Raw genomic sequence first — 15,172 nt, 5'->3', positions numbered from 1 at the left:
TATAACACTTCAGGAACAAATAACACTTCAGGAACAATCGTAACATACAGTAATTATACAATATCAGCAATATACAATATCAGGAAAAGTCAAATGACAAAAGGAAATACTATAGATAGAGAATGACCCAACAGTACAGGCTACATTAATTTCCCACATCTTCTGCTGTAGTGCATTGAGCTTGGTGACAGAGGAGGAACCGAAGGTCCATAGTCCTTTGAGCGTTTGCTCTAGCTTGGTGACAGAGGAGGAACCGAAGGTCCATAGTCCTTTGAGCGTTTGCTCTAGCTTGGTGACAGAGGAGGAACCGAAGGTCCATAGTCCTTTGAGCGTTTGCTCTAGCTTGGTGACAGAGTAGGAACCGAAGGTCCATAGTCCTTTGAGCGTTTGCTCTAGCTTGGTGACAGAGGAGGAACCGAAGGTCCATAGTCCTTTGAGCGTTTGCTCTAGCTTGGTGACAGAGGAGGAACCGAAGGTCCATAGTCCTTTGAGCGTTTGCTCTAGCTTGGTGACAGAGGAGGAACCGAAGGTCCATAGTCCTTTGAGCGTTTGCTCTAGCTTGCCTGGAGTGGCAGACAATCTGCTTTGCAGTTTTGGGACTATTCTAATTGGTCCATTAATCCTTAAGAGTGTATTTATGCACCATTGCATTAAATCCCCATCAAAATCCCAATCAAAATCCCAATCAAAATCCCAATCAAAATCCATCTGTTTTTCCATGTATGAATCTGTTATTCAATGCGTTTCATCAAATATGTTTTTCTATTTTTATACCTACAGGGGTCATACAATTCCAAATCAAGTAGCAAAATGATCCATGGTACATATAGGGAAAACACTTCAAAACCTTATTCCTTGTGATTTATATTTTGACTGTCTTTTTTATGAATGTGTTATTCAATGCAATACCAGTAAAGGCTAAATTCAATATTTTATTAAAAAAAATATGTACATACAGTTGAAGTCAGAAGTTTACATACACTCAATTTGGAGTCATTAAAACTTGTTTTTCAACCACTCCACAAATGTCTTGACGGAAGGATGACACAAGTCATTTTTCCAACAATTGTTTACAGACAAATTATTTCACTTATAATTGATTGCATCACAATTCCAATTCAGGTACACTAAGACGACTGTGCCCAAAAGCTTGGAAAATTCCAGAAAATGATGGCATGGCTTTAGAAGCTTCTGAGGAGGCTTGCAACCCGAAGAACACCATCTCAACCGTGAAGCATAGAGGTGGCAGCATCATGTTGTGGGGGTGCTTTGCTGCAGGCCGTGCACTTCACAAAATAGATGGCCTCATGAGGCAGGAAAATGATGTGGATATATTGAATCAACATCTCAATTCATCAGTCAGGAAGTTAAAGTTTGGTCACAAATGGGTCTTCCAAATGGACAATGACCCCAAGCATACTTCCAAAGGTGTGGCAAAAAGGACAACAAAGTCAAGGTATTGGAGTGGCCATCACAAAGCCCTGACCTCAATCCCATAGAAAATTTGTGGGCAGAACTGAAAAAGAGTGTGCGAACAAGGAGGCCTACGAACCAAGCTCTGTCAGGAGGAATGGGCCAAAATTCACACAACTTATTGTGGAAAGCTTGTGGAAGGCTAACCGAAACATTTGACCCAAGTTAAACAATTTAAAGGCAATGTTACCAAATACTAATTGAGTGTATGTAAACTTCTGACACACTGAGAATGTGATGAAAGAAATCAAATCTGAAATAAATAGTTCTCTCTACTATTATTCTGACATTTTACATTATTAAAATAAAGTGGTGATCCTAACTGACCTAAGACAGGGATTTTTTACTAGGATTAAATGTCAGGAATTGTGAAAAACTGAGTTTAAATGTATGAGAGCATCAGCTGTTCCGGACAACTGTGTGATCACGCTTTCCGTAGCCGACGTGAGTAAGACCAGGTCAACATACACAAGGCTGATTACCAGGACGTGTGCTTCGGCCATGTGCTGACCAACTGGCAGGTGTCTTCACTGACATTTTCAACAAGTCCCTGATTGAGTCTGTAATACCTACATGTTTCAAGCAGACCACCATAGTCCCTGTGCCCAAGAACACAAAGGCAACCAGCCTAAATTACTACAGACCCGTAGCACTCACATCCGTAGCCATGAAGTGCTTTGAAAGGTTGGGAATGGCTCACATCAACACCATTATCCCAGAAACCCTAGACCCAACATAATTGCATACCGCCCAAACAGATCCACGGATGATGCAATCTCTATTGCACTCCACACTGCCCTTTCCCACCTGGACAAAAGGAAAACTCATGTAAGAATGCTATTCATTGACAACAGCTCAGGGTTCAACACCATAGTACCCTCAAAGCACATAACTAAGCAAAGGATCCTGGGACTAAACACCTCCCTCTGCAACTAGATCCTGGACTTCCTGACAGGCTGGCCCCAGGTGGCGAGGGTAGGTAGCAACACATTTAATTTTTTTTAACCAGGCAAGTCAGTTAAGAACAAATTCTTATTTTCAATGACGGCCTAGGAACAGTGGGTTAACTTGCCTGTTCAGGGGCAGAACGACAGATTAGTACCTTGTCAGCTCGGGAGTTTGAACTTGCAACCTTCCGGTGCCTAGTCCAACTCTCTAACCACTAGGCTAGCTACCCTGCCACGTTGATCCTCAACACTCGAGCTCTACAGGGGTGCGTGCTCAGTCCCCTCCTGTACTCCCTGTTCACCCACGACTGCATGGCCAGGCACGACTCCAACACCATCATTAAGTTTGCTGACGACACAACAGCGTCAACGATGAGACAACGACGAGACAGCCTATAGGGAGGAGGTCAGAGACCTGGCCGTGTGGTGCCAGAATAACAACCTCTCCCTCAACGTAGTCAAGACTAAGGAGATGATTATGGACTTCAGGAAAAGGAGGACCGAGCACGACCCCATTCTCATCGATGGGGCTGTAGTGGAGCAGGTTGAGAGCTTCAAATTCCTCGGTGTTCACATCAACAAAAAACTAGAATGGTCCAAACACACCAAGACAGCCGTGAAGAGGGCACGACAAAGCCTATTCCCCCTTGGGAAACTAAAAAGATTTGGCATGGGTCCTTAGATCCTCAAAAGGTTCTACAGCTGCAACATCGAGAGCATGTTTGCATTACTGCCTGGTACGGCAATTGCTTGGCCTCTGACCGCAAGGCACTACAGAGGGTAGTGCGTATGGCCCAGTACATCACTGCCTGCCATCCAGGACCTCCACACCAGGCGGTGTCAGAGAAAGGCCCTACAAATTGTCAAAGAGCCCAGCCACCCCAGTCATAGACTGTTCTCTCTACTACCGCATGACAAGCGGTACCGGAGTTCCAAGTCTAGGACCAAAAGGCTTCTCAACAGTTTTTATCCCCAAGCCATAAGACTCCTGAACAGGTAATCAAATGGCTACCTGGACTATTTGCATTGTGTGCCCCCACCCCAACCCCAACCCCCCCAAACCCTCTTTTTACGCTGCTGCTACTCTCTCTTTATCATATGTGCATAGTCACTTTAAATATACATTCATGTACATACTACCTCAATTGGGCTGACCAACCAGTGCTCCTGCACATTGGCTAAACGGGCTATCTGCATTGTGTCCTGCCACCCGCCAACCCCTCTTTAACGCTACTGCTGCTCTCTTTTCATCATATATGCGTAGTCACTTTCACCATATCTACATGTACATACTACCTCAATCAGCCTGACTAACCGGTGTCTGTATGTAGCCTCGCTACTGTATATAGCCTGTCTTTTTATGGTTGTTTTATTTCTTTACTTACCTATTGTTCACCTAACACATTTTTTGCACTGTTGATTAGAGCCTGTAAGTAAGCATTTCACTGTAAGGTCTACCTACACCTGTTGTATTTGGCGCACGTGACAAATAAACTTTGATTTGATTTGATTTGGCTAAGGTGTATGTAAACTTCTGACTTCAAATGTATATGTTTTTTGATACCTAAAGGCCTAAAGGGGTCCTACAATTCCAAATCAAATAGCTAAATGATTAATGGTATGACCATCTTAAAACAATTCCATATGTTAGCATAGTTGAACCCAACCCCCATTTGGAATGCAAACAGGTCTGCCAAGGTCATGACCTCACCATGTAAATAGCGATTTCTTCTGGAGCATCTCCGTCCAGGTCAAACTTGAAGGTTACCATTTTGTGGTTGTGGGTCTCCAGCTGGCACTCCACCATCTTATCGCCCGTGTTGCTCACCTGAGGGAGAAGGAGAAATCACTTTTAATGTGCAAGTACGAATATGCATATACTTTGAATATAGCAATATATTAATATACAGTATAAATGGTAATTTCTGTTTTAAACTTTATCCTTTGGACTTACTGAATAGCTTAAGAATGGCAAAAACCTTGACCACTGGTCAGTTCGGAGAGGTGGGTAGTCAGGACGGACGGACTTACATTGAGCATGCTCAGTTTGGGCTTGTTGGTCTTCTCTTGGCGTGAGCGTGTGCGGGTCGACTTGCGGTGGTGTTTCCGGGACTTCCCATCTCCCTTCCCGCTGCTGGCCGAGCCATCGTAACCATCACTCATCTCCTTACCCGACGCCACATCTGAGTTGAAGCTAAAGGTAGGGATATGAAGGAGGTAAAGAACACTTTTAATAACCTCTACAGGATCGGTGTTCCGTCCCCCCACCTCCCCCGTGGGACGGTTGAGCTAACATAGGCTAATGTGATTAGCATGAGGTGGTAAGAAACAAAAACAAATCCCAGGACATAGATGGGCAGAAAGCTTACATTCTTGTTATTCTAACTGAACTGTTCAATTTACAGTAGCTATTCTATTTACAGTAGCTATTACAGTAGCTATTATTATTTGAGGAGAGTGCACAATTACAAACTTGAAAATGTATGAATAAACCAATTAGGCACATTTGGGCAGTCTAGATACAAAATTTTGAACATATATGCAATGGGTCATTGGATCAGTCTAAAACGTTGCACATACACAGGTGCCTTCTAGTGGCCAAAGTCTAAATTGTGCACTATGGCCAAGACCAAAGAACTGTCAAAGGACACCAGAAACAAAATTGTAGACCTGCACCAGGCTGGGAAGACTGAATCTGCAATAGGTAAGCAGCTTGGTTTGAAGAAATCAACTGTGGGAGCAATTATTAGGAAATGGAAGACATACAAGACCACTGATAATCTCCCTCGATAAAAACTCAACTCGTCGTGTTTGGAGGACAAAGAATGCTGAGTTGCATCCAAACAACACCATACCTACTGTGAAGCATGGGGGTGGAAACATCATGCTTTGGGGCTGTTTTTCTGCAATGGGACCAGGACGACTGATCCGTGTAAAGGAAAGAATGAATGGGGCCATGTATCGTGAGATTTTGAGTGAAAACCTTCCATCAGCAAGGGCATTGAAGATGACACGTGGCTGGGTCTTTCAGCATGACAATGATCCCAAACACACCGCCCGGGCAACGAAGGAGTGGCTTCGTAAGAAGCATTTCAAGTGGCCTAGCCAGTCTCCAGATCTCAACCACATAGAAAATCTTTGGAGGGAGTTGAAAGTCAGTGTTGCCCAGCAACAGCCCCAAAACATCACTGCTCTAGAGGAGATCTGCATGGAAGAATGGGCCAAAATACCAGCAACAGTGTGTGAAAACCTTGTGAAAACCTTGCGAAAACGTCTGACCTCTGTCATTGCCAACAAAGGGTATATAACAAAGTATTGAGATAAACTTTTGTTATTGACCAAATACTTATTTTCCACTATAATTTGCAAATAAATTCATTAAAAATCCTACAATGTGATTTTCTGGATTTTTTTTCTCATTTTGTCTGTCATAGTTGAAGTGTACCTATGATGAAAATTACAGGCCTCTCTCATCTTTTTAAGTGGGAGAACTTGCACAATTGGTGGCTCACTAAATACTTTTTTGCCCCACTGTATGGTATGTATGTGTATGGATATATATATTTACCCAAACAATAGATGGGTGATTGGAAATGATGCAGACAATTACATTGATGGAAGCAACAATCTATACGCAATATTAATTCTGATCCACCCCTTAAAAAATATATTATAATAATAAAAAATAAAACATTCAGGATTGATACAAAATAAAACATTCAGGCTTGACAGGGCAAGGTGTCCATTGTCACACAGTGTAGTGTTCTAGGTTTATTATTCACAGATAGTCAGGGTCACTCATTGTATCCACTAAAGCCCCTGTACTGTACATTGGGGAAAAACATCTTAACACTCTAGTCAAGTTCAGAAGGTATGGCCACACACCTGTCATAGCCTGCATAACTGTGAAACGCCATGGGTTTCTCTTGCACTGGCTCCTGGGGGAAAGACAATGGGGTTGTTGGATTCACAAAACATGTCATATGGGGTTGAGTATGCTTGTATCACAATTGGCACACTATTCCTTCCTATATAGTGCACTACTTTTGACCAGTGCCCATAGGGCACTATGTAGTGAATAGGTGGCCATTTGGGACATAACCTACATTTACAATATGAGTAGTGCATAGCCAACACACAAGATAAGTGTTCCCTGATACATGTAGAAGTAGTGTTCACAGTATGTGCGGTGCAGTGTGTGGGAGTTGAGTAAGAATTGTGTCTGTGCTGTACTATAGGATACTGTAGGGAATTATAGGGAACTCTAGGGTAGGGAACTGTAGGGTAGGGAACTGTAGGGTACTGTAGTGAACTGTAGGGTACTGTCGGGAACTGTAGTGTAGGGAATTTTAAGGTACTGTAGGGAACTGTAGTGTAGGGAACTGTAGGGTAGGGAACTGTAGGGTACTGTAGGGAACTGTAGGGTACTGTAGGTAACTTTAGGTTACTGTAGAGTACTGTAGAGAACTGTAGGGAACTATAAGGAACTGTCGGGTAGGGAACTGTAGGGTACTGTAGGTAACTTTGGGGTACTGTAGAGTACTGTAGGGAACTGTAGGGTAGGGAACTGCAGGGTACTGTAGGGAACTGTAGGGAACTATAGGGTAGGGAACTGTCGGGTACTGTATGGAACTGTAGGGTACTGTAGGTAACTTTGGGGTACTGTAGAGTACTGTAGGGAACTGTAGGGAACTGTAGGGTAGGGAACTGTAGGGTACTGTAGGGAACTGTAAGGAACTGTAGGGAACTATAGGGTAGGGAACTGTCGGATACTGTGGACTACTGTAGGGAACTGTAGGGAACTATAGGGAACTGTGGGGTACTGTAGAGAACTATAGGGTACTGTAGGGAACTGTAGAGTAGGGAACTGTAGGGTACTGTAGGGAACTGTAGGGTACTGTAGAGTACTGTAGGGAACTGTAGGGAACTATAAGGAACTGTAGAGTAGGGTACTGTAGGGAATTGTAAGAAACTGTAGGGAACTATAGGGAACTATACGGAACTGTAGAGTAGGGTACTGTAGGGAACTGTAAGAAACTGTAGGGAACTATAGGGAACTGTAGGGTAGGGAACTGTAGGGAACTCTAGGGGAGGGTACTGTAGGGTACTGTAGGGAACTATAGGGAACTGCAGGGTAGGGACTTGTAGGGTACTGGAGGGAACTGGAGGGTAGGGAACTGTAGGGTAGTGTAGGGAACTGTAGTGTACTGTAGGTAACTTTAGAGTACTGTAGGGAACTGTAGGGTACTGTAGGGAACTGTAGGGTACTGTATGGTACTCCAGGGTGGGGTGCTGTAGGTAACTGTAAGGTACTGTAGAGTACTGTAGGGAACTGTAAGGAACTGTAGGGAACTGTAAGGAACTGTAGGGAACTATAGGGTACCGTAGGGTAGGGACTTGTAGGGTACTGGAGGGAACTGGAGGGTAGGGAACTGTAGGGTAGTGTAGGGAACTGTAGTGTACTGTAGGTAACTTTAGAGTACTGTAGGGAACTGTAGGGTACTGTAGGGAACTGTAGGGTACTGTATGGTACTCCAGGGTGGGGTGCTGTAGGTAACTTTAAGGTACTGTAGAGTACTGTAGGGAACTGTAAGGAACTGTAGGGAACTGTAAGGAACTGTAGGGAACTATAGGGTACCATAGGGAACTGTAGAGTAGGGAACTGTAGGGTACTGTAGGGAACTCTAGGGAACTGTAGGGTATGGAACTGGAGGGTACTGGAGGGAACGACACTGTAGTGTACAGTAGGGAACTGTAGGGTACTGTAGGTAACTTCAGAGTACTGTAGGGAACTGTAGGGTACTGTAGAGAACTGAAGCGAACTGTAGGGAACTGTAGGGTACTGAGAGGAACTGTAGGGTACAGTAGGGAACTGTAGGGTACTGTAGGTAACTTTAGGGTACTGTGGGGTACTGTAGGGAACTGTAGGGTACTGTAGGGAACTATAGGGTACTGTAGGTAACTTTAGGGTACTGTGGGGTACTGTAGGGAATTGTAGGGAACTGTAGAGTAGGGAACTGTAGGGTACTTTAGGGAACTCTAGGGAACTGTAGGGTATGGAACTGGAGGGTACTGGAGGGAACTGGAGGGTAGGACACTGTAGTGTACAGTAGGGAACTGTAGGGTACTGTAGGGAACTGTAGGGTACTGTAGGGAACTCTGGGAAACTGTAGGGTAGGGTACTGTAGGGAACTGTAGGGTACTGTAGAGAACTGAAGGGAACTGTAGGGTAGGGAACTGTAGGGTACTGTAGGGAACTGTAGAGTAGGGAACTGTAGTGTACTGTAGGGAACTCTAGGGAACTGTAGGGTAGGGAACTGGAGGGTACTGGAGGGTACTGGCAGGAACTGTAGGGAACTCTAGGGAACTGTAGGGTAGGGAACTATAGGGGAATGTAGGGAACTGTAGGGTACTGTAGGTAACTTTAGGGTACTGTAGGGAACTGTAGGGTAGGGAACTGTAAGGGACTGTAGGGAACTGTATGTAACTTTAGGGTACTGTAGGGTACAGTAGGGAACTGTAGGGTCAGGAACTGTAGGGTACTGTAGGGAACTGTAGGGTAGGGAACTGGAGGGTACTGGAGGGAACTGTAGGGAACTATAGGGAACTGTAGTGTAGGACATTGTAGGGTACAGTAGGGGACCGTAGGGTAGGGAACTGTAGGGTACTGTAGGAAACTGTAGGGTACTATAGGTAACTTTAGAGTACTGTAGGGAACTTTAGGCAACTGCAGGGTAGGGAACTTTAGAGAACTGAAGGGAACTATAGGGTACTGTAGGGAACTGTAGGGTACTCTAGGGAACTGTAGGGTACAGTAGGGAACTGTAGGGTACTCTATGTAACTTTAGGGTACTGCGGGGTACTGTAGGGAACTGTAGGGTACAGTAGGGAACTGTAGGGTACTGTAGGAAACTGTAGGGTAGGGAACTGTAGGGTACTGTAGGGAACTGTAGGGTACAGTAGGGTACTGTAGGGTACTGTAGGTAACTTTAGGGTACTGTGGGGTACTGTAGGGAACTGTAGGGTACAGTAGGGAACTGTAGGGTAGGGAACTGTAGGGTACTGTAGGGAACTGTAGGGTAGGGAATTGTAGGGTACTGTAGGTAACTTCAGGCTACTGTAGGGTACTGTATGGAACTGTAGTGTAGGGAACTGTAGGGTACAGTAGGGTACTGTAGGGTACTGTAGGTAACTTTAGGGTACTGTGGGGTACTGTAGGGAACTGTAGGGTACAGTAGGGAACTGTAGGGTAGGGAACTGTAGGGTACTGTAGGGAACTGTAGGGTAGGGAACTGTAGGGTACTGTAGGTAACTTCAGGCTACTGTAGGGTACTGTATGGAACTGTAGTGTAGGGAACTGTAGGGTACAGTAGGGAACTGTAGGGTAGGGAACTGTAGGGTACTGTAGGGAACTGTAGGGTAGGGAACTGTAGGGTACTGTAGGGAACTGCAGGGCACTGTAGGTAACTTAGGGTACTGTAGGTAACTTCAGGCTACTGTAGGGTACTGTAGGCAACTGTAGTGTAGGGAACTGTAGGGTACTGTAGGGAACTGTAGGGTACTGTAGGGTACTGTAGGGGGCTTTAGGGTACTGTAGGGAACTCTAGGGAACTGCAGGGTAGGACATTGTAGGGTACAGTAGGGAACTGTAGGGTAGGGCACTGTAGAGAACTGAAGGGAACTGTAGGGTAGGGAACTGTATGGGAATGTAGGGAACTGTAGGGTAGGGAACTGTAGGGTACTGTAGGTAACTTTGAGGGTACTGTAGGGAACTGTAGGGTAGGGAACTGGAAGGGACTGTATGGAACTGTAGGGTACTGTAGGTAACTTTGGGGTACTGTAGGGAACAGTAGGGAACTGTAGGGTCAGGAACTGTAGGGTACTGTAGGGAACTGCAGGGTACTGTAGGTAACGTTAGGGTACTGCAGGATACTGTAAGGAACTCTAGGGAACTGCAGGGTAAGGAACTGTAGAGAAAAGTAGGGAACTGTAGAGTAGGGAACGGTAGGGGACTGTAGGGTCCTGTATGGAACTGTAGGGAACTGTAGGGTAGGGAACTGTAGAAAACTGAAGGGAACTGTAGGGTACTGTTGGGAACTGTAGGGTAGGGTACTTTAGTGAACTGTAGGGAGCTGTAGGGTCGGGATCTATCTGTGTAGCTACCTACCTCTTGGCTGTCCTCAGGTTGGGAAACGGTAGATATGGACTCAGTTTCCAGGTTCTGCTGAGTCGTGGGCAGGCTGGTACCTTTCTGGGTGCCAGCCTGCTGCAAGGCTGCAGCCAGAGCCGAGGCTGGAGCCAGGGGTGGGGCCGGGGCTGGACTCTCAGGGAGTGTCTGATCAGACCCGGCTGCAGCAGCAGGGTCTGGGGACAGGACGGCAGGCTGGACGGGGTGGAGCGGGGCCAGTGGTGACACCGGAGCCTCTCCCTGGGGGTCCTGAGGGGCACCAGTCTGGATCTGGAGGGAGGAATAACTTAGGTATTACAGTACCCTTTTTGCCACTGCTGCTAACATTGTACAACCCATAGAAATAGACAGCCAGGTCACCTGTCATATAAGTCAGTTTTCAGAACCGGCCACTAGAGGCAACAGTAAGCGCTAGGGTTTTACTAGGGTGTTGTGGAAAGGGATGGTGGATAGGCGTATGCATCTCCCTCTGATTCCAAAGGTTGCAAGTTCGAATCCAGCGATAGAAAGTAGTTTTTTAAGATTTTGGTTTTAAGCCAATCCCAAACCCTAAACCCTAAACCTTACCATAACCATTCAGAGTTAATGCATAACCTTAAGATTTCAGAGTGTATGCCTAAACTTCACCTTAAACACTTCAAAATTTGACATTGCAACAAATTCTAAATTTGACATTTGAGAAATATTGATGAACGTTTAATTCAGACATGAGACTGTGAGTGCTAGTTGGAAATAGAAGGAATGGAACGGGCATCCCCATTCAAGTCAATGATGGCATAATAGGTGGACTGGAGGCCACCGGGAGCATACCCATAGGAGGGAAGCAGGAAATAAAAGCAGAAAGTAAAAGCAGGAAGTCTACCCATAAATCTTTGAGATTTCCAGTCAAATTGCCAGGGTTAGATGTTCCAATTCTATTTCTATGGTACAACCTACTAGTTCATCCAAATGTGTGTTCTGAACTGTGCTACTGTCCATGTCTTACTGTCCACATTCCAACTTAAAGTAAAAATGCAAAGCCAAATTATTTGGAAGGTTTTGTAAATCCAGTATACGTAATGTAAGCTACGGTTGTAAATTCCTGTACCTTTCCACAGATTACCAGAAACCCTGGTTAGAGGACTGTGAATGTCCTTACTCCTTCTCACCTAATTCCAGGAATCTTCCAAACGGGATTTCAGGAAAACTAGGTAATTTGGGGGAAATCACTAGAATTTTACAACCCTACAGTGAGCATTAATTAGAATATTCATATGGAGAGGTTGCTCTGCCACGTGTTTCTCAGGGAGGTGGGCAAGGGGGGCGGTAGGGTGTACATGGGAGAGGGGCAGGTGGTAAGAGGGTTGGAGAGGGGGGAGGTCTTGCTGAGGGGTGGCAGGATAGACCGACTGATGCCATGGCTGCTGTCAGGGCATCCTAGGGGGCAAGTTCATTGCAAGCAGGGGGATGGGTACTGCCATGCCTAACATCTGCTGGGGTTGTTGGGCCAGGGACACTGGGATCTGGGGGGTGCCAACGGTGGTTAGGGAGGGCACAGTACAGTAACAGGGGCTGGGGGGACCAGGTACAGGGAGGGAAATCCTTGGGGGGTAGACAGGGCACAGAGGAGCTGGGTAGTAGGGGACAAACTCGCATCCGCCTGGTACCCCACCATGGCAGGGTAAGGCAAGGAGGGAAACTATGGGGAAAAAAAGTGAAATAAACATAATGAAAACGTAACAAACACACAGCTTTAATCTCTCTGTTTTCCACATGCATCAGTTTAGATTAGGAGTGAAACAACCCCTGATCTTAATTCATTAATTAAAGGTCCAATCCATAACTTCTGTGTCCCCAGTGACAACAATATAAAGTACAAACACAATCAACCTGAAACAAAAACAAACAAACAAAACAAGATGTATGATTTTCACTATGGAGAGAAGCCTGTTCCTTTTCTTCATTGGTTTTGCAGTACGTGTGCACTCACAAAGACCTTCGATCGCTGTCAGTCCTACAGGGCACTTTTTGACCAGAATTCTTACATGTTACTCTCATTACTTATTACTTATTACTTGCGAATGGATTATGCATTTACAGTTATGATCAAATCTATATGATATACAGTTGAAGTCGGAAGTTTACATACACCTTAAACTCAATTTTCACATTTAATCCTAGTAAAAACTCAGTAAGTCAGTTAGGATCACCACTTTATTTTAAGAATGTGAAATGTCAGAATAATAGCAGAGAGAATGATTCATTTCAGCTTTCATTTCTTTCATTACATTCCCAGTGGGTCAGAAGTTTACATACAATCAATTAGTATTTGGTAGCATTGGCTTTAAATTGTTGAACTTGGGTCAAATGTTTCTGGTAGCCTTCCACAAGCTTCCCACAATAAGTTGGTTGAATTTTGTCCCATTCCTTCTGACAGAGCTGGTGTAACTGAGTAAGGTTTGTAGGCCTCCTTGCTCCCACACACTTTTTCAGTTTTGCCCACACATTGTCTATAGGATTGAGGTCAGGGCTTTGTGATGGCCACTCCAATACCTTTACATTGTTGTCCTTAAGCCATTTTGCCACACCTTTGGAAGTATGCTTGGGGTCATCGTCCATTTGGAAGACCCATTTGCAACCAAGCTTTAACTTCCTGACTGATGTCTTGAGATGTTGCTTCAAAATATCCACATAATTTTCCTCCTCATGATGCCATCTATTTTGTGAGGTGCACCAGTCCCTCCTGCAGCAAAGCACCCCCACAACATAATGCTGCAGCCCCCGTGCTTCACGGTTGGGATGGTGTTCTTCGGCTTGTAAGCCTCCCCCTTTTTCCTCCAAACATAACGATGGTCATTATGGCCAAACAGTTCTATTTTTGTTTCATCAGACCAGAGGACATTTCTCAAAAAAGTATGATCTTTGTCCCCATGTGCAGTTGCAAACAGTAGTGTGGCTTTTTTTTATGGCAGTTTTGGAGCAGTGCCTTCTCCCTTGCTGAGCTGCCTTTCAGGTTATGACGATATAGGACTCGTTTTACTGTGAATATAGATACTTTTGTACCTGTTTCCTCCAGCATCTTCACAAGGTCCTTTGCTGTTGTTTTGGGATAGATTTGCACTTTTCGCACCACAGTATGTTCATCTCTAGGAGACAGAACGCGTCTCCTTCCTGAGCGGTATGACGGCTACATAGTCCCATGGTGTTTATACTTGCGTACTATTGTTTGTACAGATGAACGTGGTACCTTCAGGCGTTTGGAAATTGCTTCCAAGGATGAACCAGACTTGTGGAGGTCTACAATTTGTTTATGAGGTTTTGACTGATTTCTTTAGATTTTCCCATGATGTCAAGCAAAGAGGCACTTTGAAGGTAGGCCTTGAAATACATCCACAAGTACACCTCCAATTGACTCAAATGATGTCAATTAGCCTATCAGAAGCTTCTAAAGCTATGATATCATTTTATGGAATTTTTCAAGCTGTTTAATGGCACAGTCAACTTAGTGTATGTAAACTTCTGACCCACTGGAATTGTGACACAATTAATTATAAGTGACATAATCTGTCTGTAAACAATTGTTGGAAAAATGACTTGTGTCATGCACAAAGTAGATGTCCTAACCGACTTGCCAACACTATAGTTTGTTAACAAGAAATTTGTGGAGTGGCTGAAAAACAAGTTTTAATGACTCCAACCTAAGTGTATGTAAACTTCCGATTTAAACTCTATCGGTGTTGCTTGAGCGTCATGAGTCTGTCAAGCGAGACTATCTACTTCCCACCTCTGTCTTGATCTGTAGTGGCTCAATAGGGGGTGTGGCCTGGGCAGGCTGCTGTAGAGGGGGAGGAGCACTGCTGGCCAGGAAGGCAGCTGATTGGACCAGACTGGTGGTGATGTCAGAGCACTGCTCAGGTAGAGGCTGACTGGTAGACAACTGTAGTAGGAGAGAGAGATAGAGAGAGAACGAGAGAGAGAGAGAGGGGGGGGGGGGGAGATGGGGAGAGAGGATAGAGGCGAGGGGACAGAGACAGACAGGCAGGGTGAGTAAACGTCATGACAAAGTTAATTGAACATCTATATCTGTCCTGTTCCACAAACATAATCTATTGCCTCAAACACTCTGCCTGTCCTGTCACCAAGTCTGGTTGGCAAACAGCCATATCTGTCTATTTTTTCTGTCTGACTGGTACACGTACCACACATACACACATGTCACCGGGTCTGGTTGGCCACAAACACATATGCACACACACACCCAGAAACACACACACACCCACCCACACACAAACACACACACACTCACCCACACACAAACACACACCCACACACACACACACCCACACACAAACACACACCCACCCACACACAAACACACACCCACACACCCACAAACAAACACACACCCACACATAAACACCCACCCACACACACACACCCACACACCCACAAACAAACACACACACACATAAACACCCACCCACACACACACACACACACACACCCACACACACACACACCCACAAACAGACACCCACACAGAAACACAAGGCTCCGGGCTCACACATACACACCACAGGGCTTG

At 45.1% G+C, this 15,172-nt stretch overlaps 1 protein-coding gene across 2 annotated transcripts in view; it reads right to left on the bottom strand.

Moving 5' to 3' along the window:
• Positions 1–15,172, bottom strand: part of LOC110528432 (serine/threonine-protein kinase WNK1) — a 56,240-nt gene that overhangs the window by 14,865 nt on the left and 26,203 nt on the right. For both annotated transcript variants that reach the window (XM_036984007.1, XM_036984006.1), the window contains exons 11-15: positions 14,372–14,524; positions 10,588–10,878; positions 6,306–6,358; positions 4,452–4,614; positions 4,132–4,248 (exon numbers count right to left, since the gene is read on the bottom strand). In XM_036984007.1, coding sequence (XP_036839902.1) covers positions 4,132–4,248; positions 4,452–4,614; positions 6,306–6,358; positions 10,588–10,878; positions 14,372–14,524 — 777 coding nt within the window. The remainder of the gene's footprint in view (positions 1–4,131; positions 4,249–4,451; positions 4,615–6,305; positions 6,359–10,587; positions 10,879–14,371; positions 14,525–15,172) is intronic.

This window comes from Oncorhynchus mykiss, chromosome 7, assembly GCF_013265735.2.
Source record: "Oncorhynchus mykiss isolate Arlee chromosome 7, USDA_OmykA_1.1, whole genome shotgun sequence".
Taxonomy (NCBI): Eukaryota; Metazoa; Chordata; class Actinopteri; order Salmoniformes; family Salmonidae; genus Oncorhynchus; species Oncorhynchus mykiss.
This window is presented reverse-complemented; position numbering and strand designations above follow the sequence as displayed.